This window comes from Galendromus occidentalis, unplaced genomic scaffold (assembly GCF_000255335.2).
Source record: "Galendromus occidentalis unplaced genomic scaffold, Mocc_1.1 scf7180000077458, whole genome shotgun sequence".
Classification (NCBI taxonomy): domain Eukaryota; kingdom Metazoa; phylum Arthropoda; class Arachnida; order Mesostigmata; family Phytoseiidae; genus Galendromus; species Galendromus occidentalis.
The window spans coordinates 170876-198787 of NW_003805446.1; the positions used below are offsets into that span (position 1 = coordinate 170876).

The 27912-nt window shown below is 50.3% G+C and overlaps 3 protein-coding genes and 1 long non-coding RNA gene across 4 annotated transcripts; 1 reads left to right on the forward strand and 3 right to left on the reverse strand.

Moving 5' to 3' along the window:
- Nucleotides 1–582: 582 nt before the first annotated feature.
- Nucleotides 583–15635, forward strand: LOC100908792 (tetraspanin-4-like). Its single transcript, XM_018639806.2, has 8 exons — nt 583–619; nt 1553–1673; nt 1763–1904; nt 11259–11333; nt 11452–11547; nt 11691–11780; nt 11964–12044; nt 15504–15635. Exons 1-8 carry the CDS (start codon nt 583–585, stop codon nt 15633–15635), a joined length of 774 nt encoding a protein of 257 aa, XP_018495322.2.
- Nucleotides 15636–16406: 771 nt separating this feature from the next.
- On the reverse strand, nt 16407–17948 carry LOC100908932 (glycine receptor subunit alpha-2-like). The gene has a single exon (XM_003744035.1). The coding sequence runs from the start codon at nt 17946–17948 to the stop codon at nt 16407–16409; it is 1542 nt and encodes a 513-aa protein (XP_003744083.1).
- Nucleotides 17949–18925: 977 nt separating this feature from the next.
- Nucleotides 18926–21277, reverse strand: LOC100905240 (uncharacterized). Its single transcript, XR_145507.2, has 3 exons — nt 21087–21277; nt 19609–19782; nt 18926–19438 (listed from the first exon to the last, which is right to left on the reverse strand). It is a non-coding gene; the product is annotated as an uncharacterized LOC100905240 (long non-coding RNA).
- A 2788-nt stretch (nt 21278–24065) lies between these two features.
- LOC100905389 (elongation factor Tu) lies at nt 24066–27474 on the reverse strand. The gene is made up of 7 exons (XM_003744011.1): nt 27425–27474; nt 25915–26172; nt 25498–25694; nt 25228–25411; nt 24861–25134; nt 24533–24762; nt 24066–24232 (listed from the first exon to the last, which is right to left on the reverse strand). The coding sequence occupies exons 2-7, from the start codon at nt 26165–26167 to the stop codon at nt 24066–24068; spliced, it is 1305 nt and encodes a 434-aa protein (XP_003744059.1). The 5' UTR covers nt 26168–26172; nt 27425–27474.
- Between the last annotated feature and the right edge of the window lie 438 nt (nt 27475–27912).

The window sequence follows — 27912 nt, forward strand, 5'->3', positions numbered from 1 at the left end:
AGCGGTCCCCTCGTGTCTGACGGTGAGGTCTTTACACTGTCGCGCGCGTTACGTAAGAAGAGGAGAAAGAGAACGAGGGAATTTCGGCCGGGATGGAAAGGGCTGGGGACCGTTTCTTCGCCGGAATGGCTGAAGTCCCCGCAGAAGTCGACCGACCACCGACACTACTGAAGTACTTCTGTCAGCGCTGCTCGACGGAAGCCGACGCTATCTGACTAGTATCAGTATTAGACAGAGTGCTGCAGAGCACTCATCCACTCGGTGCAGTGCGCGAATCGCAGATCATTAAGTTTGTCTGGTGTCGCGAGATAGTGTGAGATCGCGGTCTACAGAAAACGAGAGAGTGCGCGGTGGAGCTATTTTTGGTGAATCAGTCGAGATGGCATCAGTCTGACGGAGCCGAAAAACTGTGTTGGTGCTGCAGGAAAACTTTCCATTAGGTTTTGTTAGGATCTTCAAATTGTCTACGGTCCGAGTGAAGCGACGAACTTTCTGAGTGAGATTTTGGTGCAAAATAAATCATTCCCATTCGCCACTGACGTTTCGAGGAATTCGGAAGACTTGTCAGGAAACTCATCGAACATGGGAATCGTTCAGAAACTCAAACGCAAGTTTTGGTGTGAGTACTATCGAGCTTTCGCTCGACTTCCGAATCTGACACACATCTTTCGAAGTTGTCCATATCCGGTAGATTTCTCAATGTGCCACACTCAATGGGCTGGTTGATTATAATATCCCTTGATCCTTGATCCTCGGTCCTCGTGGATCAGGACTAGCGAGACAGTTCTGCTCGTTCCCCGTCGCGAGATCGGATGTGGATGTCGGCGGTTTCGGGTTGACCCACTTGCCATCGCTGACCTCAAAATCGCGAAGATCCCGGCTGACAGTGGTTTGCATACAGCCATTCAGTGGGCAAAATATCTACCCGCATTTCTGTTCGAAGAAAAGAACCGCTTTTGTTGCTGTCAGTGTTCCGCGATAGCTGCTGGGGCAGAAACGAGCCTATGTCAAGGCTAGATGGTATCGATGAGGGATTCTCAACACCGAGGCTTGTCAACGAGTTCTTGACGATAGTAGAGTTCCGCTGAGGGATTCGTGAGTCGCTCCGGCAGTGATCATGGCCACGATCAGTTTTCTCTCTGCTGGTTGTTTGTGGTACGTAGATCGTCACACCACGTTTCCCATGGGGATAGCAAAATGGCTTGTTCTTGAGTGATTACGTTCGAAAAGAGGTTCAATACTTCACGCTTGACAAGATCATCAGAAAACCATTGAGCCAAGTCGCTCCGAGCCTCCCGATGGTACGCCTCTGTTCGTGTTTCGGGGACGGTTCCTTTTTCAATCGTCCAAACCCTGATTCATTTTCGAGAAGTGCCGCAGCCAGGGGATTGCTCCGATCAGCTCGTTCGGAGGGAAATTCACGAGTTAATGGATGGCGGGGAAGAAATGATCTCACTCCAGAAAAAATCTGGCTGCGCCCGAGCTACAGATCCGAGAGGGCTACACAACAATTTTCTGGAAACTCCGTGACAGCGTCTCGGCCATATTTCAGATACGCGTATGCTGGAAGGATGCGGTCGTCTGGTGAAATCTGCCCTCCTGGTCACAAACCTGTTGATACTGATCGGCGGTATCATTATTCTCTTCGTTGGCGTTTGGACTCTGGCGGACAGGTACGAATCTTGCCGGAGTTTCTCTCCATCGTAATAATTACCCCTGTCTCCAGCGTCGTCTGTACTGAACACGGACTTTATCTTTGCAGAAGTTTTATGGCCAGACTATTGGGCTCGGATCTTTACGTGTCTTCAGCATCGATTTTAGTGGCTACGGGCAGTCTCGTAACCGTAGTATCGTTCATGGGATGCATAGGAGCCTTCAAAGAGATCAAATGCCTCTTGTTCACGGTGAGTACAAGAAACTCCGGGATCCTGCGTTTGAGAAAGATACGGGAATCTGCTTAAGCGACAGAAGTTCCTGATAGGTCAAGTTTCAACAAGGATTATTGCGCGAAGCGGGACAGAATTCATCCTAACTGAATCAGTAGATGATTCACTCACCAGAACTTATGCGGCAAGCGTGATTCTGCATTACACGGATTCATTTCGCCGAAATACTCTAGATTCTCTGTACGTGTGTCACAAAATCGAGACACGATGGATGAGGCAATGGCGTGGAAAAAGAGCTTCCTCTTGACGCAACTTATTCGCTCGGGGACTGAGGGGCAGCCGGTTCTCCTCCTTCGGAAGCTCCGGAGGGAGCGGTAATTTATTGCCGAGAACTTCTCTCAAGGGAATAGTCTTCAAGTTCTGAGGAAGTGGCCTCCCTCGGAAGCTCTATCGCATGTTGTTGTCAACAGCGTTGGCTAAGACCCCCAGGCGGCATCATAACCACTTGTTAAATTATGCCGCCTTGGACATCTTCGTCTTCTGTGAGCTTATGCATTGTTGACGTTGCGTCCGTACCTCCATACCGTCAACGCGAGTACGCGCGACAGAAAATGCAAGAGCCTATTCAGCCGGACAGCATTGCTCAACGGACCTCGGGGTGAATCATTCTCGGTCGGTGGAGCCGCCGCCGGGGATCAGGGCTTGGGAAAAATAGCGGTGTGACAATTGAGGTGGAATCTGCGGCTCGACCACAGCGCAAATCGAGAAAACGATGACGCTGGAGAGTTAGGCCGCAGAGCGAGCACCTCAATTGAATTGGAATCCAATTTTCTAAATATCCCGTCAGTGGGTCATCGTGACTATTCAAACTCCAGCTTGCGGAAAGCCGTGAAGCCCATTGTGAGAGCTGAACGGTTCTTGAGGGAAACCGGTTTTCTGTTTCGCCTTCGGCTCCCTGGAAACACACTCCGTTACGGAAAAACCCGGAAAAGGTCAAACATCGCGAGACATACCCTCTCACCTCGCTGCTAGAGAAGATCGTGATGAGACAGACGAGCCTCGAGAATTCGTTGTCTCTGTCAGTGTGTGTGTCGGCTCGTCCCTTCTACTCGCCGCGGCCGGGTGATCCATCGTTGTAACAGATGAGCCGAAATAATTCTAAATACCTAGCGAACGAGGCGGCCATCGAGCGAGGTTGAAGCTGGACGCAAATACAATGTTTATGATTTGCGATCCCGTGCTGACAAACCGATATGGGGCCTCAATTCCACCGTGCAGAGAACAATTGCAACATGCCATTGCGCGGCGCTTGATAATTTGAAGGGGAGAAGCGCAAATCGACGAGTGACTGAGAAGGCAAGATGTACTTGTAAACTCACGCGTGGGAACTTAGAGGGAAAGATCCGAGAAATCAAATCACCGAGAAGAAGTTCAGACAGCTCTCCTCACCGATCGTCGCTTGTCTCCGCTTGCTAGGGGCTAAAGCGAGCGGATCGATTGCTTTTCTGATGAAAGTCGATAATCGCGTGAATGGCAGCCCATGTCGGAACAGAGGAAAGAGCCCGCCGACAAAAGTGAAATTTGCCCACTTCAAAATCAACCCTTCATTCTGTTCGCGCCTGTCGAGCGGTCCATCTCATGATCGCAGCACGGAGGCCACTGCCAAGGTCGCCGGAGGTCGTTGACTTCTGCCCCGACTTCAAGCCGCCGGAATCGATGATGATTTCCGAATCTTTGTTCGATTCTACCCAATGTTTTTCCCCCTTCCTCCATTCCCTACCCGGCCCCCTCCGGGGGATATCACATGGACTGGCCGTCCGGGGGTAGGCTGCCACCTTTTGCTCGGACAGGGCTTCAAAACGAACAGCCTCTCGCCGCTCAACGATCTTTGCTTCGGCTCAGAAATCGGTGACGAGCGTGCAACGGCAGCCACGCGTCTCGGTAACTGCACGTTCGATTGAGCTCATCGAAGTAGCACGCAAAAAAAAGGCTTTCAGTATTCACCACTATATTTTAGAGATTTCCCCTGAGAATCTGGATTCCGAAGGTCTCGGGAAAATCCAGACGAAGGGGGTTTCCGCAATGATTCATCTCCACTCCTCTCGAATCGCCCTCCTCGTCCACCTGTCTTTCCGACATGGCGTGGAAATCCGCGACGATCTTTGCATTGTTCCAATGAGCCGAGACGAATGGTGACTGCCTCCACGGCCGGCACTCGATTGATTTAGGCGGATTGCCAGACGTTCCAATTGGTGCCAGCATGCCGTTGGTCGGGTTTGACGTCGACGGCTGAGACTTTGACGCACTCTCCGGGTTCTTCGCTGCGGGCCATTTCGACGGGGGAAGCCCTAGCAGATTCCGAACATTCACTTTTTTTCTGTCGCGACTCAGGATCGTCTCAACTGAATTCTTTCTTCTATCGCGCGATCGTGTCGAATTAAGACGTCAACATTCACCACAACAACGTTGTCGGTTCCGTCCGTTGAGGATCATAATTGAATGAAAGACCTTTTTGCAACTATTCTTGTTCCCTAAATTGACTCCGGACACACTTCCTGGTTTGCTATGTGTGTGTGTGCGTGTTATATGACGCTGAACGCACTCGGTGCTCATAGACGTCGCGCGTCGTCTTGAGAGCTCATGTTGTACGGCTAGATAGCCAGCCGGCCAGTCGGTTGTTTGGCTGGTCGACTGAGTCGGGCAGAAAAATGTGGACAGGAAAACTAAATGCGGCTTGGTCAGGCAGGCACTTGCAAAGCACTTAAGTCAGCTGCGTGTACCTACAGAAGAAACTAAGATGCTGAATAATAGTGAATAAGGGACTGATGATTCGCGGCCTCGCTTTCTGCGGAGTCACCTTCCGGTCGAAAGCGACGAGCGCCCTTTTCTCGTTGGGCTCAATGGTGAACAACGGAACAATTTCTCCTCACTGTGCGCGATGGGAACAACGACTCTTATTGTGGCTATATGGATGAATGGAAGAAGAAATAGATGAACGAGGGCAGGGAGGAAGCAACGGACAAACGGAGGGACCGAAGAACGAATGGATGCTTGGATGGATGGACGGATGAACGAAAACCCACAGAAGACCACGAAAGTCGACGACAGTCCACGGAAACAGAAGTCGTCGTTTAGCCATAGAGCCCCACGGATGCCAAGGTTGGCGACTGATTCGGATGTTCCTCGTTCTATTTGAGGCAGCTGTCGCTTCTATTGAAAATACTTCGTCGGAATGCAGCTTCTGTCTCGGGAATCTCGACGGAGGATGCAGAAACTTCGCTTTAGGGTAGCTCCCGTGGTTATGGTTTTATAGCGAGGAGCATAGGAATAAAGCTCCCGTTAAGCTCGCTCCGTCAGCTTCAGATCTAGCGGCGCACGCGAAACGGTTTTGTGTTTCCGAAGTCATCCGTGTAATGGTTCCGTCTGCTCCTTTGTCCATTCCCTGCTTCCCTGTTGTCTGTGTAGAGTCGCATAACTTTCCCTCTTAGAAAAAGTTCCGCCCGAAATTCTCGCAGATTTTTTTTCGGCACCTCCAGTGGCTCTGCCTCTCGTCGTTACTTGCCTTGTCTGGAATCAGCGAGGCACGAAGGTCCTCAGAATTATTTCCCCTGTTGGCTATGGGCAGGTATTTTTAGCTTAGCCGAAACGAACTTACTCGGAACCTCGCGAACACTTGCGTCTTCTAGCCGGAACTTTGCTGACCTCGGTCGGATGAGTCGTCAATCGAGAGATACGAGCTCCTGGCGCTAATCGTCACAGGAGAACCCTTTTGCGGAAAAGCGCTCTTCTCTGCCGAGGATTCCGTCGGAAGCCGTGTCATTTGGTCTCGACGATGGAGCCCTCCGAACGGTGCTCTTCTCCTTCATTTGCTCTCGATGGAGCAATCCTTCGGGCCGTGAGGGAAGTTTTCACGAATCATTATCCTCAGAAGATGATCAGCCCTTCGGTATGGATCCGAACGGTAATTCCCTCTCGATGTGGTCAGAGTGATGCCTGGGCTAGAGCGTGCGTGGCATTACCAATTCGTCAACGACTTTGTTTTCTCGATTTGTTGGGGGCTTACTCTATGATTTACTCGTGGGTTCACTCGATGCATGACTTGCCCGCTTGACCACGACGACAAGGATGCCTCAAAAGGCAAATTCCATCCACAAGGTTGACATTCGAAACCGCGGTCGCGATTCGACGCATTGTGAACGCAAAAGAAAACAAGAAAACGACCTTGCTGATGACGATCGAAAGATGTTGAGAAAAAAGAACTGCCTATCGCTGTAAGAGGGAGGTGTTTCGGGTACAGTCTAGATATCGATCTGTCCATAGCGTAAACCGTCGCTGCAGAATATGAGTCAGTGCGTGTGACTTCCGTGCGCACTTATCAATCCGTCCCTGTCGAGCGATGTATCTATCGTTTCCATGTGGTTTCCGATATTATTGCCGATAGAACATCGGAGACCTCCCACTCTGACGGACTCGTCTGGGATCGGTTTATGTCACCGTCGCGCATTTGGACATCCTGAACCGCCAGCGACGCTTAGAAGTAACAGCACAAACGGTCTCAGAGATTTGTTCCATCAGCGGTCAAGCATCGATTTCTCGGGGATTCGCTGCGTTTCCCAGAAGTGGAAATTGGTTTTACCGTTGATGAGGGCTCTCCGTGAGCCATGCCGAGTTCTCGGCTCTGTTTTCTGCGAAAAGTATCGCACAGTCCTGATATTCTAGCCGAGACTATTCTCACATGTGACTGCCTTAAACTCCAAAGCGAGAAATCCCGAGTATGGAGACGACCATCAACCGTTTATGCGGGCCCTGTACAATTAATGGCCCCCATCGGAAGATGGGAAATTATCGCTCCTTCAAAATCCTCCGTGGGCCGGAAAATAACATCATTTCGGTTTCCCTTCGATTCCGTGTTTACTCTTATTTTACGCCAGGACATGTCCACGGTATTTTGCTGCAGCTCATTTGATTATTATATGCCTCGCTAATTTAGCTTCCGTACGTCGTTTTCGACTCGCATCCTCGTTTCGCGATCGAGAGTTTGATGGAACGACGATCTGTCGTCGTCCAGAAACGCTCCTGCGAAGCAGAAAGCGACTTTGCTCCTTCAGAACGCGACCACGTGAGGGAAACACGGATTTGAAAACATTATTTTCTTTACGAACCCTGCTGCGAGAAGTTTCTCCTTAAGATGGGACGAGCGTCTCAGTACCCAGGAAGACGTCGGACGCACGTATTAATCTTGACCGAGTCGAATGAATCGATATATCTGGTTCCTAAGGCGATTCTGGTCTTGTATCATTGTAGTCTGGAAGGATGAAATGTTTATATATGTTGATGAAGTTTTACTTTTTTATTTCGATAGAAGACTTCGGTAAACGTTCGACTTGAAGCAATACGCGGAAGTGAATTCAGAATATATCTCTTAGGAACGACTCACTGCACCGTTTCTGACGAGGACGGGATCTCTTGGTGCTCTGCATCCATATCTGTGAGAGGCTTAGCTAATAGAAGTTCCTCCGCCGGGAGAGTTCCCACGAGCAGCCGCTCGTCCCAAATCGAGTGGTTAGTGCTGTACGGAACAGATGACGGACGAGAAAAGGATTCTCGCACGAGATGGGATTCCAGAATCTGAATTGTATCTCGAGACTACCCTGCCCCCCTCGATGGCTCCTTGAGGTGCAAGAATCGATCAAAGCCATCAGACAGTCCTCTTCCCGGTTCCGAATGGTTCCAACGGTTTGTTCGCTTCTGTAGAAATCAATTGCGCGATGTTCACTCGAGAGAACACCAGCCAGCTGATTGGAGGGGTGCTGCCCGGTAATTCTCATCGCCAATCGATTTCGACTGAGTTGCGCATCATGATTGACTCGATAAAGTCTGGCAATCATCAACGAATCGACAAACAACATGCAATCATTCATCTTATTTGAGGATGTCTGACAATTTCGGTACGACCGACTCTTTCGTCTGACAGGACCGCTTCAAGGATGTCCGGGTATCTTTTTGAGTGTCCGCGGGACCGGAGACACGATTCTGAACGGAACGTATTCGTCCTGCAGAAGCGGAGGCTATTTTTGTACTTCTCGTAAGACGGAGAAACCTATCCGTTCGGTACACAGTGTGCGATCGAACGACGATTGCCGAGTGGCTTGTTCTCACCGCTACAGGTATTGCGGAGCGTCAGACCTAGAAAAATTTGAAGAGAATACGCTACCAGAAGATTTCCGTTTGAATCAAACCTGACTCGTGAATCCCCGATGCCTAGCTTCGTTGGTCCGCTTTCAGAATACGGGCTTCGGAACAATAATTATTCGCTATAATCAATCTGCAAAGCTCTGTGTGTTTGTATCGATGAGCTCATCAGGTCCAATCTATTCATATCAATCTCAGTCCATCATGCTCTCCGACGGCCGCCCGAAGTCGCGGAAGGGAAAGTTACAGCTATTCATTGATTGAAAAAAGAAAACGTAGAAGTTGCGCGTCACCGGGTGGGAACTCTTTTCGCCGTCTCAATCACGGCCCGGACCGAACTTCGCGTTGCAGGCGCGGAAAATCCGAAAGCACTCACAATTGCTTCAGTCGTTGGCGACTCACCTTTCGAGCCGTGAAGCGGATCAGCACTCAGGGCAAGGGAAGCGATCGAGCAACGCATTGTCACCGCACAGTATCACCGGAGAGAGACTCCATTCGATCTTTCGCCGCATTTGTGTTAGCGCCAACCCCACACGTAGGCGAGGCGCCCCCAAAGGACTGACTTTCCAAACACAATGCCTCTAGTGGAGGGAAGGGACATTCGATTGTCGACTTTGTCGTCCGATCTCACCGATACGGGAAGCGATTGCTCGGAGAAAGTGTAGACCTTCAGATGACAGATGTGAAGCAGAGACCGGCAGGAAAATGACTGAGTGAGACGGACCGATAAGGACCGAATCTTCAAGTGTACAACCCCCCTGTAGAGCACTTGAACTGGATATCGAGCGAATAACTACCGTATTCTCTCTAATAGTCGGGCCTGCCCGTATATTTTTCAAGTTCCCGAAACCTGCCCGTATAATAGAGAGTGCCCGTGTATTAGAGAGTGCCCCTGTATATTTTCCACTGCAGCCATGAGTGGAAGGTATCTCCAAACTTTACGCGAGATCGATCCCGCTGCGTACTCGCACAGCTGACCATTCGAAGGTGTCAACACGAGAACTTAACCACAAGACGTGGAACGTCGCTGCATCATGACGAGAGTCCACCGACCGAGAATACTCCTCCATTTTCGAAGTTCCCCGAACCTGCCCTCATAATAGAGAGTGCCCTTATAATGGAGAGTGCCCGTGTATTTTTCAAGTTTCCCGATCCTGCCCTTATAATAGAGAGTGCCCGATTATTAGAGAGTGCCCGACTATTAGAGAGAATACGGTAGTGGAAAACTCTATCGTCTGTTCAGGCTAGGAAGGCTGGATGCTCCATAATGGTCGCTCCGGCTTCACAGCAGCGGGGGCACTCGATCTCCAATACCGAACGAGCGATTCAGGATGGATTGAAGGGAGGGCCGGACTCGCTATGCTACCAAGGAAGAGATTCCAACCCAGAATCTCGAGATTGTACGTCTCGTTTCTCTCAGCCGGATATGTACGCTCGCTGTAGTGCCTTAGAGAAAAGCGTCGGTCGAGACGGCCCCGACTTAGCGTAGGGGCCTTTCGCGCTTTGAAAAGCCACAATCCAGCTGACAGACTGCTGGCTATCGAGCTAGCTCTCTGACAGACTGCTTGGCTTGTTGGTCGACCTGCCGACCGACCGATCGACTGATCTACTCACTGGCTGGCTAACTGGCTGCTTGGCTTACCATCTTGTCGTGCGATGCGTTCGTCCGGACAAAGGCGGTGTCTGCCAAGCGGACAGTTGTTCGCCACTTGTCGCATGTATCTATCGTGGTTCTGATTTCGTGCCGGACCAGCTGCCGCGTTGGCAGTGGCCGCAGTGGCGATATTCGTAACCAGAGTTATTCCAAGGTGATCGAGATTCCGTCGAGCGAACTCCGCCAATTCCGTCGGAAGGGGTATGAATCATTTTTGGATGGAATATCCTGGCAAAGCTCCCATTCGACGACTTGTCGAAGGTATATGTATAGCTGCTCCTTTCGGTGCTCCTCTTCGGACAATCATTAATCGAGTTCATTTGTCCTGAGGGCGTGACCGGGAGACCCATCCCGAGAGATTCTCGAGCGAATTCCGCCGAAAAGGGCGCGCACAGCTCTCTCAAAGGCTCCCGGCCCGATTCGACGAGAACGAGTCCCGGAGAAGTACTGACTCGAGCGATTCTTCCACGGGAGTCATTCGCCTGACACTTCGTCGACTATCCGCGCGGGATAGATATACGGAGGGAGAGGAGAGAATTCGTTTGGCTGTCGTGCCAAGTGCTCGCCAAAAAAACGCCCGAATAATCGACGACAGCAGACAGCGTCTCGAAAGCGCTGAGCGAAAGTTTCCATTACACGTTTTCGGCTTCTGATTCTCGCCTTTCGCTTTACTGCTCAAATAAGTTGGATGCGGCGCTTCTTCAACGCAAACACGTGCTGTTACGTCGTCGGAGGCGGACAGCCGCGTGCTCACAAGACCATCGGGAGTTCGTTGTTTTGACAAGAGCTGCGTAGGAGTCTTCGACACAAAAAAAATGTACATACAAGCCCGTCTCGGGCATTCCTTCAGGGAGGAGAGCATTCACCTCGTGAAGTAATCGCTAGTGCGAGCTCACTCGTACCGAACAGCGGTCCGAGGCTCAAGAACCCTTTCTTCCGTCAGGAGGCCGGCGTCGCCGGGAGCTTGATTCCGTTTTTTGCTTCTGATTAGCATGCAGAGTCATCGATCTAGCTCATGCTCGTGAAGACGCTTCGTGTCCGAAGCAAATCCCATCATGGCGGTGATGTCGTGGTAACATAAACCTCTCAGTCGGACATTCGACGCTTTTTACGCTTTATGTCTCCATACGATTTTTTAGCACCTCGCAGAGCGATCGATTCCGATGGTGACAAATCAGAGAATTAACGAGCGGCAGCGCGATGGATCGATGGAAATGATATCGGGCATACATTGCAATCGTACGGGATAATTTGTGAGGGTCTTTCGAAATGACGTGATTCCGCGCAACGGTCGGCGTTATCTTCGCCGTCTGCAGAAAATTCAGAGCTGAGCTACGTGCTCGGCCCCACGCGGTTTTTTCGGGAATACTGACAGAATGAAGTGGCGCGGAAACGACCTTCCGCTGACGAAAAGCGGGAAAATATCGGCAACGATCCGCGAACACCGATATTATCATCACTAGTAATGAATCACCTGCGATTCTGTGATACTTTTGCCTGACGATCTGTATTCTCTACTTTCGCAGTTCTTCGGTATCCTCCTCATGATCTTTGCCGTGCTACTGGTCGGCGGAATCCTCGGCTACGTTTTCCGCAATGAGGTGAGAATCCCAACGATGGAGACAATCCAATTATTGACCGGACAGATCAAAGCTTGCTTCGGATCAGAATGTCCCAAAGACGATGTCTTATAGTGTCGCTGTGCTTTTTCTCCCGAAGGTGGGCGAGCGAATGTACCAAGAAATGGTGATGACCATTCCAGCGTACGGCAATGATACAGCCGTCACGAGAGCATGGGACGCCGTTCAGCAGCATGTAAGTGCAACAGAGCGATTCCATCGTTCTGACCCCGAATACCACCCGCACCTCCGACACTTGGACGTTTACGAGCTACGCGGGCGATGTCCTCACCGCCCCGGTGATATATAATAATTGATTGACGTGAGCGTTCGTTTCAGTTCAAGTGTTGCGGCGTGCTAAGCCAAATACCAAACGACAAACCTTATCAAATATGGCTCCAGAACATCTATTTCAACGACAGAAAACAGGTAAGTCCTCTCATCGGCGCGAGGTGGAGCGCACTGTTCTACTGATTGAACTCCCGCTCAAGATGGGCTCCTCTGACTAAGCAAGAAACGGCTGACCGGCAAGGAGCGCATCGGAACGGCCGTCTCTTAATCGAGACGTCAACGATCCACTGATGCGATTTAACTGATCGGTGATCTTCACAGGTGCCAGAATCGTGTTGTGTGCGGAAAGACTACATTCCGGAGTGCCAGGCGAGCCCGTCGGAGGCCAGTACCTACATGGACGTAAGTAATCCAAGCCCAACGTTGCTCGTCTCATATGTTTCGGTGGAGCAGTAAAAGCTCTCTTTCCAACAAAAGCTCGACGATATCGTCAGCGGCTCTTGTGTACGGCAGCCAATGCCAGCGTCGCCTTACGGGATGCCACAGAAGAAAGTCGAAGCCACTTTCTGGTCCAAAGTAGAGCTTCCAAAGCAAACGATTTCTCCGATACCCTACAAAGCTAACCGAACGGCCGTCGACATTGCCGCAACAACAGCTCCGGGTACTGTTTGTCGTTGTCGTTCTGGGCTTTAAAAGCTCACTTTCTTTGAGACGCCCTTGAAGTACAGGTACGTGCTTCATAACAACATACAGGCCGTCGGTCTTCGGAGCCGTCGTCGGCAGAACGCATCCACCACTGCGGCTATTGAAGACATGGCTGGATAGCGAGAAATGGATTCCCGGATCGGGATTCCTCGATGGACTGGACATCGAGGGATCCCCCCTCGGAACAAACTCGAGCCCGGAACACCACGAGATCGCTCAAACTCACGACAATCCTCGAAGCGGTCGAGCATGCTACGGATCGGCGGCTTCTCCTCCCCCCGGTTCGTTGCACCGCTGAGCCCGACGAACGAGGCGGAAAGCGAAAGCGTCCAATTCCTTCGATTCTGGTCGATGAGAAGACGGAACGGATCGCTGATTCGAAGCTTTTGAAGTCTTTCAAGAAACCTTCGTCTGTACGCGAGAGAGCTTTCGAGCTGACGGGATGGATGTCCCGTAGAACAGCTGAGTGGCGATCCCTCAAGGACGGATGTGAGTTGTGGTCGATCATTCTCAAAGACTCGGGCATTAATTTCGCTGTGAGATCTTGCGTATCGATTCGGAAGAACTCTCCTCACTCTTTCGGGCTCTTCATTCCATCACAATCATTGGTCGCTGCCGCCGTGCGATCCATGTGGAGAGATGTCCGCCCCGGTCAGATCGCAAGATTTGTCGACTTTCGGGACGCAGTAGGCGAAAGGACAGTCGACGAACATTCCGAAGCACAGAAATGTAACGACAATGGACGACGTCTCAGAGAACGCGGACGTTCGAAAGTGAGAGCCCTAATCAAGTTGGGACGTTCGGGACGTAAAACATGCGGATGAAAAACGCAAGAAAAATCACCGACAAGCCAACAGACAAGAGAAATCACCAAGGCGAGAGGGTGGAATCGAAAATATTTTGACCACAAAATTGACCAGAAATATCCGAATGTCGTTCACTTCCCGGGTCCGCAATGTGTGTGAGTGAGCAGGAACGCGCGTGTATCGGTGAGAATCGTGAGCAAGGCGTGCCTCACGCGTTCCTATGACGTATTGTACGAGAAACTCCTTCAGTCGAAAAGGCGCTTTATTTCGTCGCAGAAAATGCGTCGATTTTTTCTCAATGCGGTTCAGTCCGAAAACGGCTTAGCCTTGCGCCGCTTAAGCCGCTCACCACATAGAGAGCCGCCGCGTCATTCTCAAGATATCGAAACGCTTTCTGATATCTCCCGAAAATCATCTGGACCTTCGCAAACCGTCTTGGTTCCGCGCACGCGTTCGTGAGAACGCGCGGGTATGCGAGCCATCCCGACCGAGATGGATTTTCCGGCACGGCTCCGCACGGCTCTCCAGGAGGTTCAAGATGGGTGGCCTATTTTCTCCCCGAGACTCGTGTCCGGCTCAGGAATGAAAGGCGAATGAGACACGGTCGAATTCCTACAGAATTCAATGGGACGCCGAGTTCCTACGTTTGGATACTACGCAACGCATCGTTCAAGTCTGCAAGGCTCGGTTGGGGCTCCGAACGATTCGAGGTCCCTTCTCAGTCTGATTACTCGCAATGGGTGTCGGAGAAAATCTATACGAGAAGCAGCAATAATTGAAAGTGTTTGGTGACATAATTCCCTCAATAGCTGGAGGGGGCATCGACCGGCAATCGAATGCCCGTGGGCAAAATCGGTAATCGCCATGAAATACGCGCTACCGTTACCGCATTCGCCCGGAGGCGCTGATGGGTCCCAAAGTTACCCGTTATTACAGAAAACGCCAAGTGCCACGAGGCAATCGAAAAGAAATCGAAATTCACTGGACGGACGCGACCCATCTAATCACCCTGACTTACTGAGTGAAAGAGATGAGGGATATTCCCGAGGAGCAGGGACCATTCATGCCTTCTTTGCTCGGGAATACCGCGGCCAGCGTCCACGGAACGAAATCCGATGGGGAAATGTGGCTCTGCAGCCACCCCTCGCAGATGGCAAAGGATGGAAAATTGGGAAAAACCAACGCTGTTCGTAAGAGGAGTCAGAAGCGGCTCGCCGAGGAGAAACGAAGAAGATGGCAGCCATTTCTTCGACGGAAACTTGGGAGCACTCCAGCGGAGCCTGGAAGAAATTAGTGGAACCGAGACGAGTTTTGTTCCTGCCAGTGGTCAGTGCGGAATTCTCATCGAAACTCGGTACTCAATGGAGCGCATCGGGAATGTTTTATGTTCACGGGATTCACTCCGGCTCGCTCGCTCGCCGGCCTTAGCGACGGCAGCCTTGACGCGAACAAATAAACGAGGGAAGAGAAACAGAACTCGATGAGATTCACCACGATCCCATTCGATACAACAACTGTTTGCGCTCAAGTCTAGATATCGATGTAAAATTCAAGACGGAAGAGACTTGTCGCGCTGACTGGCTCGCTAGTTTGATAATTCCACGGTCTGTTTTTATGTCGAATTCACAAATTCTTCGCATTGCGCGGTGCGTGAGCGGATCTGAAACAGCTTCTGTTGTTCGTTGTCTGAAATTCCGGAGCACTTTTCTGAAATGCTGAGATAAACTTTCCCCGGCGGTAGGTGTCTACGAAGTCGCTTTTCTTAGAGCAAAATCATCACCGAAGGTCATTCCGCAAAGAGCTCAGTGGCGGCTGTCGGGTCGGCACCTCAAGCGTTGCCACCACAACAACGACGGTTGTCGCTTTTAAAATATTGAATTCATTCGAAATTACATATTTCAATTGTGCAGCGGCGAGTCGAACAAGGGCTGCCGATCGAGGCTGTGAAGATCGAGCGTCCGATGCGGAAAACCGACGCGTGAGGGACTCGCCACAGCGCCGCTTGTTATAATTCAACTTGCACAGGAACTTGTAACTGTAGATGACGGTCTCGTGATTCGATAGGGTGCGATTATAGGAGGTCTCGCGATAATGAACGACCTGTCCAAGAAAGACGCAAGACAGGCATAAGCCTTTCACATATCACGACGGCGACGTTCGCGACCACAGAAAAGCTATTGTGCGCGTGCGAGTTCCGCTGTTGCGTTGTGTGCTTTAAGCGCAACGAAGATAATATACGGTCGGCGATCGATCCTCCGGAAGGCTTCTGTCGCGAAGATACGTATAATCTTGTCCGTGGTCGTCCTCTGAGATGGCATTGCTAACGAATTTATTTCTTGTGTCCTTGCAGAACTGCCACACAAAAGTTCGAGACTTCGTCGAAGCGCATTCAGAAACGCTGGCAGGAGTGGGATTAGCAGTCGCGACGCTGATTCTCCTGGCGATGATCCTCAGCTGCAGCATGGCTGTCATGATCCAGTGATAATTGGTGGGAATACCAATCGGAATACTGGTTAGGTTTTGAATTCAGACACCTATACGAATCGTCGTCAGACGATCATCCCGTCGCTAGAAATGTTCTGAGGTAGAGGTATTCTTAGCTTCCGCCCTGCCATAGAAGGAGAGACGATGTACATTCTCATGTAAATAGCCCGTTGCTGCCATGCGACCCTTGTGTAGATACATAGTGCGATGCTCTGTAAAATCAGAAACGCGTTTTGTTTGGCTTACGGATTGATATGTCTTCGAGTTGAAATCGAAAATATGCATTGAATCTCTACCCTCGATTTCCCATCGGAACAGGCGACTGTTTCGGGAACGAGGTGGATCACTTCCTTTTTCTGACACTTTCATCTGTCAGCGACAGTTCAGGGTGTCTGATACCGGACAGGGGATTGACAAGCTGTCTTGCGTTCGCCTTGGAAGAATTTCTAGATACGTATTCTTTATCGAGAGTCATGGTGGATCCCGAATGCTAATTTATTGAGGAGTTTCACTTGGAGGAAAAGAATCGGAAACGAGACGTTCCTATGTCCCGGAATGGTACCGAGGGCCTGTGGCCTGGGGTCGTCGGAAGAATAAACCATCGTCCCGATCGAAAGACTTCGTTTATTTCATTCTGAGTACACTCAGCAGTAGAGATTTGAAACGCGGATTGAAAGCGTCGCGGAGTCCGATGTTGTCAAGAGCTCAATCATTGCCGAGGAGCTTCCTCCGATCTCGAAGCTCGTCGGGGATATCTCTCCCTTGATTTTCAGAGTTGATTGAAATTGTTCCTCGAAATCATTTGGACCCCTGTCAAGAAATCTAAATGTGCTGCCCAAAAGCACGCTTGGAATCCGAGGTAAGCTAGCGACAGAACCATCTTGAAGATCTTATCTACGCGCTCGGCTCTTGGTCCTATTATGTTCCGGAACAAGTGATCCGGACAGACAGCGTTACGCAAAGAGATAGCCGAATCACTTCTCGTGTTGGACCACGGTGTGATGAGTCTCGGGGCTGGACTGACGCGATTCGATCGATTTTTCCTTTTCGCTCGAGTAGCTGAGGGCGCCGGTAATTTCAGTGCCGCATTCGGCGTTATCCGTCTCAAGCTATTCAGGCTCACGCGGAGCCCTGAAGATACTCCAACTCCATCAGAACGGGCGGTATCTACATCGATATAATCAGAATCCTCGCCAGCGGAGCTATCGCGATTTTTCGCATTTCGCGGCGTTGGGCTGACGTATTCGAAGCCTATCTGTTCTGGTTTGGTGAGAAGAATCTCCTTCTCGTGAGTATTGATTTTATCGATCGTCGCACACTCGATTACCATGGCTAGATTGAAGAACAGAGAAACGTACATGAACACATCGCAGCGGGTTAGATATGAGGTGGGCGGTAAGAACGATCGGACCGTCGTCAGGAGCGTGTACTGCGAGAGCGACGTGGTCATCGTTAGAACTACTCTCTCGTAGGTTGCGTTGACATCCATCAGATACGCGAGCATCGATACCATCACGATTGTTGAGCACGGCAAGAAAGCTGTCAGAACGACATTGAGCATTTTTCTCTTGAAGGAAATTTCTATCCTCAAGCTACTGTACGGAGTGGTCGGGTCGAACCAGCTGAGATCGTTCTCGATTTCTGTGACTTCAGCTCTGAAGGAAAACTCTTGCAGACGATTGTTGCCAAACCTCAAAACAGGTACTCGGGTAGATTTCTTCATCCGTATCGTGCCGTTGTTGTGTGAGAAGCTCCGCAGTGTCAGAGGGCAGGTGTGTATGTCGAAGGGAAACTTACTGAGGTCGAGCTGGCAGGCCAGAACTAGTTTCTGCTTAGACAGAACGATCATCTCGCTCTGAGAGCAATCTCGACGTCTTTTGAATTTACCGTTTATCGTGTAGATCATATCGGACGACATTTCTGCCGACTTCGCCTCGACCAGGAGAAGGTCGGGGAGCCAGTAGATGTTTTTCGTCAATCTCCTCGGTGGAATAACTAACGTCCCATCGGCGCTAGTATTCACCCCATCGTGCATTAACGCCTGCTCATATAACTCACAGACCGCTTTCCTCAGGCTCCATGACATGTTGATGCTGATGTCGATCTCAAAATCCATTTCGATGGGCCTGAAGTCACCGAAACCCTCCAGGATGAAGTTTGTCTCGAGGTTAAGAGGCGAGGAGCGTCGTTCAACAGGACTCAGAGGTTCTGGATCTTCGACCGGAGGCTCCTTCACGCCTTCGGCACTCCTTGATATAGCAAGGCAGATGAGATGGATAATTGGGGTGATAAGTTCCCTGTTTGAGATCATGATTTGGGTGGCAGCGTCGGAAATCCTGCTGCGCAAGATGTCCCGAGTGTATCGTCACGCTCTCGATCGGGCTCTACGACAGGCTGCTCTCCTTCGTTCCTCGTGGTAGCGTGCGTTTCGGAGAATCGATGAGGGAAGCTTTGAACTCGAGATGATGAGTGCCAGGATCGTTTTTTGGCGTTTAGAGCTTTCCACATTGCTTTTGATCGCTCTTCACCAAGATCCAGACAACTTTCGATTTTCCATCAGAATCCTAAGGATTCGAGTCCGGAACTGCGCTCGTCCGTCGGAGCACTCATGACCCGTGAGGCGTCCGCCATATTTTACTCGAAATACCAAAGACTCTCTGTCTAGCTCCGGTTTGAAAAAAATCTTATCGATGAAAAACTCTCATTCGCCGACGGGTCCGGATACATTCACCAGTGCTTTATTGCGTCGAAGTTACGATCACCGGTAATTCATTTCTCCGATTCACGCAACCTGTTCCACTCATTCAGCGTGAATGTGGTCATGAATCTTCGCGTCGGATCCCCGGGAGGAGACGATCGTGCCGAAGAGCTCAGGACAAAGGCGTCTTCGAGCCGAATATGACAGTGACCGAAACCGGGCTGCAGATTGGTTTCTACCTGCTCCCAGCTCCCGGGTCTCTATTCGAAATTCAAGATTCCAGTTCATTCCGTCTGTATCAACCATCACCATCAGACAAGGCCGTAGCATGGTCTGTTATCAGACTGTCTCCAACTCAGCCTAACTCGCGAATGCTTGAACTACAGAGAGCTATGGGATAACCATCCCAGATCGTCGAATTCATTTTTGATTGCGGCCTCGGAGGAGACATGTGTAGGAGGAGACTTTATGTATTCCTCCTCGGAGACAGTCTCTCACTGGCGCCTCTCCTCTGTCGGAAACCGGTATGTATCATGATGGCACATGCAAAATAATTGTGAATTCTATGACGGATAAAATATACCTTCTCATATATTATGTTTTATGTATATTTCTATCAGGAGCGACTCTGAATGTCGTTGAATCCTCCATCTAACCTCGACGTCCACAGCACTGACTCCTGAACATTGGCACAGAACCGCTTCCTATCCCAAGACGAGAATTAGTTTCGATCTTCATCCCGAGGTTCGTGCGAAACGTATTTACATATGTATCTTCAAATGGACACTGAAAGCGATCTCAGTCCTCAAGGGAGCCCTGAGCCCTTCATAGGAGCTCAGAGCTCCTGAGAATCGGAGCAGCGCGAAACCAGAGAATTTTCTAACGCTCATCTCCGTATTGCTCGATCGGAATCTGTGTTCGGCGTCTTCAAGTCTGACAATCGAGCCTGTTCGACTTTGCAAGGCGAGGAATTGGAAGATCCTAGTACTGTTTGATGATTCTTCCCTCTTCAAGTCGTTCCATCCACGCTCTCACTCTTATCGCTCGATTGGGCAGTCTCGTTGGTATCATCGAGACCGGGCTTCGTGTGGATCATCATCTGCCTGGAATTCCACAGTTGATAATATTCTCATTGACACTGAACGCAGTCGATGACTCGGCGAGCGCTCTCGCGCTAATGCTTGGCCTAATGCAATATTGCGAGACCGTATTCCATACCGTAGAAAAACTGGGTCTAGCAAATTGATTCCCGTAAATCCGTTCGTCAACTAACCGATGGAATTGCTCCGTGAACCAGGATTTGGAAATGAGGTTCGGGTTCAGAGAGGTGGATAGCGGAGTATTCGGTGGCGTTGAGGGTCCTCTTGAATGACTCCCAGCCCTGCATTGGCTCCCGGGTATCTCGATTTCAGATGTTGCGGGCGAATCGCTCATATCGCTTGATTTTCTGAAATTCACAAGATACTTGAGCCATTCGATCTAATTGGTATTAGTCAATGCGATAGGCTACAGGGAGGAGAGAGCTTCACATGTTTTTCTAGAAGGGAAACATTCCCCTCCTGACGCAGACAGTCGCCCGTCAAATGAATTCTGATCTAAGGATCTGATCTCGATTTCATGATCATACCACTCTTCTACTGTGACCTCTCGAACGAATGAGGGTCTCGATAATTATGGTACAGGTCAGACTCGTGACAAGTGTCGTCTCTAGATGTGCTTGGGGTCCTGCTCTGAACTGAGATCTAGATCAAGCGCCGAACGTCTACGATCCAGCTCTCGGATACGACGGGAGTCCACGATTGCGGTTTCGCGGGAATGTGCACTCGAGATCGGAGCCATCGCATTACGCTCGATTTTTCGTGCTCGGAGCCCCGCGTTGAAAGTCCACGCCGAACATCCTCGGATGAGTCCGAGATCTCACTTCCGAAGAGACCGCAACCCGATTCAGCAAGAGGATCTTCAAATGGTTCTTGAAGATGAACTCCTCGAGCCGACTGATTTCGATATGCTACTTCCCCAGGACCTCCACCCAGACAGAAAAGAATAACAGATGCTCCTGAATCGCGGCTTTCGCTCATCAAAACGTAAACAATCCCTGCAATCGTTGCCGATCAACAGTCAAGGTTGAACAAACGCCCGCTCTCTCCGACAGCGGCCAGCGGGACTCGCCGCTCTATGATGTCATTGCAGGCGCTCGCCGCATTCGTATGTCACACACACACGCTGACTGAATCCCGTGTTTACAGACAGTTCGCGACGAGGTCCCTGCCTCTAATTCTCCATGTGACGATGTTATGGCTTGTCACGCTGGTCTCTCTCAGGCACAGAGACTGGATACCAACCCGGAGAAAGACCTGCACTCCGACGGGAACTGGGAGTTATGCGCACTCCTTCTGCGTGAATAACCCACAAATTAGATGGGAACGAGGAAATCCGAATCGTTAACGTAATAACGTAAAAGCGACGACGAACAGGGGAATCAAACTCGGGAAAGATGCTTCAGAGATCTCTAGATATGGATCATCGAACACCGTTCATCCGATCTTCTCAAGTCAAAAGAGATCCGCTCCGGAGAGGAGCATGCAAAGGAGCTCCTCTAACCGCGGTCATCTGGTCCACTCGGTGTCGGGTTCCGTACGATGAGATAACAGCTCGCGGTATCGAAGAGCCGTTGGATGAATCCCGATCGCCTAATCTAAGGACGCAGTCATGCGGTCGAAGACGATGTCTCGAGATGGCTACAAAACTCACCGCTCGATTGAGAATGTTGGGCGTGCAGAGACACAAATCGTGGAGCCGGCGACTTCCTACCAACCCTAGGCTCGTCCCACCGTTCACACAATTCACCTGTTGGTCCTGGAGAGGATTTGTTATTATGGTGGATAAAGCGTCGCCGTCGTCTCTCGCAGTTGCCGTAGCCGCTGCGATCTCTGGAACGTTGGTTGTTGGCACCAGTACGTGTCCGCTGATATGATCCGTTTCTTGTCCCTTCCACATCCATCGCCATTTCCATCGCCATCACCGCGAACATCGGCAGTAGCAGCTGCGCAGGCAGGATTGTCTCTACCGCGCGTGCGCGGCTTATTCCAACGCAGCAACATCGAAGCCCCCTTTCGACTCATTCAAGTATTTCCTCGCTCTTCCAGACGACCTTTCTGCGGGAGTTCAGAAGGGCCTGTTTATCAGACACCAAGTTACGGCGAGAGTCAACATCAGAGTGACATATTCGCTAGAAATAACTTCACGTTTGGGAGGGTGTTGCAGATCATCCAAAGGAATTCTTCGTGGAAGCTATAGACATCCGACCCGGGATCAACAGAGAGTGATTATCCTGCTCGCTTGACCTACGGGAGGATCGTGATAGATAAACTCTTTCCGAGGCGTATAGTGGGAAAGTTTCGTCTCTTTGGTTCTGAAAAGCGACATCGTCCCGTCAGGAACCCCTCTTCCGCAGATCGTCTCTTTCGACTCTGAAACTTTCAGCCTGAACCCTCTCCAGGCCGATACAAGGATAGAATAGCTCTCAGCTGATGTCGGTCTAGGCTCTCCGGATTGAATCAAGCGTATACGGAGTCATCCACGTATATGCCACGGAGTCATCACGCCCCTCACGCTCATTGCGTGTCCCTCCCTCAAATTCGGGTGGGGCATTCGCCTGCAGTCATCCATTTGGATTATTATTATTGCTACATGTGACCAGCGTGAGATTCATTGGGTAGGCACATCGATCAGAGTATCTTGGAGACATGGCCTAATTAAGATATTCGTCTCTGCTTTGGCATTCGGAGCTTCCTCTACAATTGGACCAGAGCATCCCCACAATGCCAGGCTGTCCCCGAGCGCACCACGATACTCATCTCCGCCGGAGACGAACATGCCGATCAATTGAAACTTGCGGTCATTCGAGCATCCGTCCGAGGTGAACGCGAGTTCAAGATCAGACGACTCTTGCATGTCCAACAATCCTAGATATTGTTCGAAAAACGAAACTGTGAATCGAAGTGGTCACACGGGTCTGAGCCTCAATAATGGAGTTCAATGATGATTGAGAGTATACGGAAGGTATACGAGTTATACGCAGGCGTATCCATACGACTTTCCGGGCGCGAGATTTCGAATGATGACGCGCCTCCTCAAAGTCTATACTTTAGCATTCATACCAGAGAATAGTGGAGAGGGCCATGGCCCCTGGTGCCCACCATGTACATTGCTACTTATTAGATATACCGTATTGTCTCTAACACTGGGACACTCTGGAGTCCGAGATGCTACGGCGAATCTTCTTCGAGAGAGGTAGCGCAACCGCTCAGCTCGCGTTGTGCAGTTCCGTCATCTGGCTCAGGAATGACCGACGGACCGTTGCGTGAGCTCACTGTGGACAGATTTGTCGGGGCATCAGTGTTAGAGCTGGGGCTGCCCCCCATTAGAGAGAATACGGTATGAAGTCAACGGGGAAGGAGAGCTTTGTGTGATCGAGCCTATCTGGGAATCGAATACGATAAGCTCCGGACCGAAGCGTGACCATATTGAACAATTTATCAGCGTCGAGGACATCTAGCGCATTCGTTGCTTTCCTGGAGTATTTGACTGATAATGGGCGTACTCTCCTTCCGTTATCTCGCAGAGCTTCTGGTCGGCTGCTGAGAACTTCCACCTTGCCTCCGCTTCCGTGGGAGACAATGTTTCCTTCAATGAAGCGCTTTGCGGAGAATCGCGTCCAAGGTTCTGTATCCAATGGCCCGATTCTCAGGATCTGAATCTTTCAATTCGAAAACTTGTCGATTTCGCTTATCTGGGTAGCACCTCTGCAACGCTCTTGAGCACTAGTTCTGTAGATCAGAGGTTCCCAAACTTTTTCTTCCGCGGAACCCTTCGCGGAACCCCTAGTGTGCCGTGGAACCCTTCCTCATTTTTCAAAAAATTCAAAGTCCTGTCAATTGCTCTTTCCTTTCAGCTATTAGAGGGAAAACCACTCGTTTGTTCCGGACCAGACTTGAATGTTTATTGCTTTAGTCAATTCTTGCGTTTAGGAATGCTCATCTAGTGGGAACGTGCCTTGTGCAACGATCGTCGCGGTGTGCATTCGTTGCCGATCGATGCGCCAATTAGAACGATCCCCTTCGGGATTGAGGACGAAATTTGGAATCAGGAAAAGAAGTTCCCCACAGGGCTACGACACATAGGGCCCGTATATGACGGTACATATGGAAGCAAAACCTCGTCGCGGAACCCCGAGTTGCGCAAAGAGCAGCCCACGGAACACTGGGGTTCCGCAGTGATTTTTTCACGGAACCCCCGGAAATGAGCGACGGATTCCCAAGGGTTCCGCGGAACCCAGTTTGGGAACCTCTGCTCTAGATCAGCGATTCTCAAACTTTTTTCCCCTACGTCTCCCGTCTGGCTCTTGGGGAGCTCTCGCGTTTCCCCCGAGGGTAATCGAATATCTGAGAGTATAGAATTTCGACCGAGACATGGCACAGTGCCGTTTTATCCATACATACGGCTTCATCCTTCAATTGTACAATGATTATAAGCTTGGAGTACAGTAGCAATGAGCTTGGTGAGCTTTCTGAAACTTGAAATCAGGTCGGTAGGGAATTCTCGGAACCCTGAGCGTTCCCGGAACGCTGCTCTAGATGAAGGGAATAGCGGATGGAATCCATTTCAGGGCACGATGACCGATTATTATCCTGATTTATTCGAACATTGGCCTATCCATCTACCGCATGATTACAGTCGATTCTTTCCGAGCTCAGATGACGAAAGAAAAACATCGGGAAGAATTCCAGTGATTTTACCACTGGCTAATGTGACGTTATTCTCCTTGATCGTAAAGCTCTGACCTTCACCTAAGAGCATTTTCTTCGCCAAAGTGATGACGACTTCTCCGGCATCACCTGTTCACGAACGAGAGCCTTATGTTTATCCGTTCTATGAAAGTGAAGGGGTCGCCTTTTCCCATTTCCGGAAGAGAAAGGAGCCCGCGTAATCGGCCACCATCCGGATCGGGCGGAAAGGACCTAATGAGCGGGTTTGCCGATCGGAGGGGTCCAGAAAACACGATCAGGATTCGACCAAGACCGGGGGGAAATGACGAGTAGAGCGGCTGGGACGTTAATGCGGGCTCTTCCGCAGAATGATGATAATAATTATGATATTAAAAGAAATATATGGATCACTTTTACCAAACCACCTACCGGGCATGAGCATCGCACCATCTTTGACGTCAACGCGTGACATCACATTCCATGATTTCGCGAAGAAGCGCATAATGAACTTTTGAGATATGGGGTTTTTGTGACCCCCTTCTTCTTTGCTCAGAAGGTACAATTGGGCGGAGAATCGGTTGTGCGTTTTATAGGCCCCCGGTGCCACGAGGGTCATGCCTCGTTTGACCAGAGCCGCTTTCAAGCCACGGCATAAAATCCTGGAATAGTCTCTCTCTGAGAACGATTTTCAATGAACACTGATCGGTTCCCGGATGGGGGTAAGCCGTTGCGGGCGCTCACTCTTAAGACCACTGACCCGACATGATCCCCTGCTTGTGCTGTTGCGGTGCCCTCTCCAAAGGCCTGTATGTCTGCAACAGAGGTCGATTCTCGCGCATCGAAGCCCAGGAGTTCTAGTTTGTCGTTTTTTTTCACTGTACCCTTCTCAATGGTCGTTATGATCACCGTGCCACGATTCTTGACGCTGACAACACCGTCGACAGGGGCGAGTAGAGGAGAGGTAGTGTCTCGGAGAGGCAATTGGAAATGAGCGTCCATGGCGTCCAATAACCTCTGGAGCGATGGTTCTCCTGTAATGGATCCACAAGAATATCCAACTGCTTCTAGAAGAATCACGAATTGATTCGGGCTAGTAAAAATCAGTGGCTCGATATGGTTCTCACCGAATTCGCCTTGATCGCCCTCCAGAGCGGCTTTGGCGGAACCGTATATCACGGGGCAGGTATCGGCGTTCGGGAATTTCAGAGACTCCATGAGATCCCGGATTTCCAGCTCAATGAGTTCGATTGTATCCCGGTCCGATATGTCAGCTTTGTTGATGAATGGTATGATCCTGTCTACTCCCAACTGACCGGATTAAATTGCCCTCTGCAGTTTCAGCTCGGATTTCGATTCAGAATTTTCATGAATCTGCCTCCGCCCCATCTCATTACCTGCTTGCACACCAGAAGGTGCTCGTTGGTTTGAGGCATACAGCCGTCGTCGGCGGCCACAACGAGGACTGCTCCATCCATTTGCGCTGTACCACAGATCATGTTCTTTATGAAATCAGCGTGCCCTGGACAATCCGTATGTGAGTAATGGCGGGTTTCCGTCTCATAAGAGACGTGTGAAGCGTTTATCGTGATACCTGCGGGGGAATCCCATCGTAGCCTCGTGACATACTTCAATCACAGTAGCGACAAGAGCGGGTGCGAGACACATCGTATCGTACATGAATAAATACCCGAAGCGATCGGAATACGATATGCGAGTTGTGCGACGTGGAGTGTGCGTCGTCATACTCCAACCCTCTCATGCAATTCTGAATGATCCCGTAGGCCATGGTGATAGGTGGACAAGGGTTTTACCTCTTATACGTTCTAATTCAGCATTGTCGATACTGTCGTAAGAGACATATTTCGTCCCTGTACTTTTTTGAGATAGATATTTTGTGATAGCGGCGGTGAGCGACGTTTTTCCATGATCCACGTGCCCGATCGTGCCAACATTCAGGTTGACTTTTCTCTCGGAAGCCTTGGGCTTCGAAGTAGTACTCTTGCTCCGCACGACGCCAATCAGCTGTTTATTCCGGACGCAGAAGTAGAATGATCTCCACAACATCGCGCCTGCAAGATGATCGCAACTTTGAATGATGTATCGAACGAAGGAGATGGATGAGAAATCCTAGGCGAGAGAGTCAGCGGGAGAGAATTCGAAAGAGTATATTAGATCTTCTTCAGAATGCACACATTTATTTCAACATGTCTCGACGGGAGATGTCCCTCAATATTGATACACAAACGAAGTCCATAACTATAATCAGCACTACCGATCCTTGGAGTCGCTCCCAACAGTTTTCCTTCCTTCACGCTCCGTCCAAAAGGGCGAGAGCTCCGTTGGAAGTCCCGAGGACTATTTTCGGGGCAGACGGACCTTTGGGAGCTCGGATGATTCCGCCAGTCGTGAAGGGCATGTCTGTCGCTTCGCCCCGATACAGAAGTTCGAGCTTTCCAAAATTGTCGACTCGGTGAATCAAGATCACGTTGCCGTTGTCGGCCAAAGTGAGCATCTTGTCACATGCTCCGAAGCAGAGCAATTTTCGCTCCAGCGATACGTCATCGGGAGAAACGTCCTCTGAAGTGATATGCTGCTCGTTGACTTCCGCCATGAGAACCTTGTGCGTTCGGTTATCGTCCATATCTTGCGGTTTGACTACCGCCAAAAACCATAGGGATTCTTCAGCCGAGACACTCCAGAAGATATTCATGGGCTTCGCGACGTCACAAGAGGCCTCGAGCAGGTCCTGATGCGTCTTCAAGTCGATGAGACGTAGACTCGATGAGAGCATGACCAAAAGTTTCGTTTCGGTCGCGCATACGGCTCTGATCGGTTCACCATATGTTTTGAGGGTCGAGAATCTGTCGTTGAGATCATGCTGATACAATGTGCGGTCGCAAACAGAAAAGAAATATTCCGAGCTGCTGCACATGAGTGCGATTTCTCTCGCGAAATTCGATGCTCGCCTCCGGAGTCGGTTACCCTCCGCCGCCACGAAAGTCAGCCTCCGCTTCGATAGTGCTGCCAATGTGTTCTTGAGGACGCAGTATGGGGGTTCGGTTGCAAGAGCAAGTCGGCTCAGAACGATATCATCCTCGAGTAAGGTTATGAAGTCGTCTTGGATCGCGAGAATATTATTCTCATCCGCGAGTCCTCGGATGGCTTTCACCGCGCTGGACGAAGTCAGCATCACGACTTTGCGGACCACATACTCTGGCATTTCTGAGCCTCGTGTACTAGCTCTGTCATTCGACTTTCAGAACAATGTTCGAATACTCCGAATAAGAGCTCGGATCCGATGTTTTTCTCATAAATTCTTACCCAGTCCTCAATGTTTACAATTTCGCCACACGCGCACCGGTTATATTCCGACGGTAGATGAGGACCCTCCTCCTCGTGCGTTGTCCATTACCGTCTAGCGCGTTTTTTCGCAGTGTTTTCCGCGATGGTGGGACGAACCCCCCTGGCAAAGCAGGACATTTGTCGGATGAATACAATCGGAGCAGACGTAATCATCGAAATTCGATGTCGATACGATTTCCAAAGTAGCTCGAATCGGAGTCGCCCTTCACGAACGCGAGTCGTTGGTCGTTGGCTTAAATGGATATGGACTTGACTCCACCCCGTCGTAGCATGTTGTTTGTATACAGAGAAATATCTGCTCTTTTAGAGACAGACAGAAAGCGCCGGAACCGAATCTTAGCGTCACCATGTCGTCCTGCGTTTTTCTATCGAACGAGACAGTTCTCTTACATTAATGTTCTGGATCTCCCGCTCGATGAGTTATTCCTGAGTGCCGCCTTCCAATA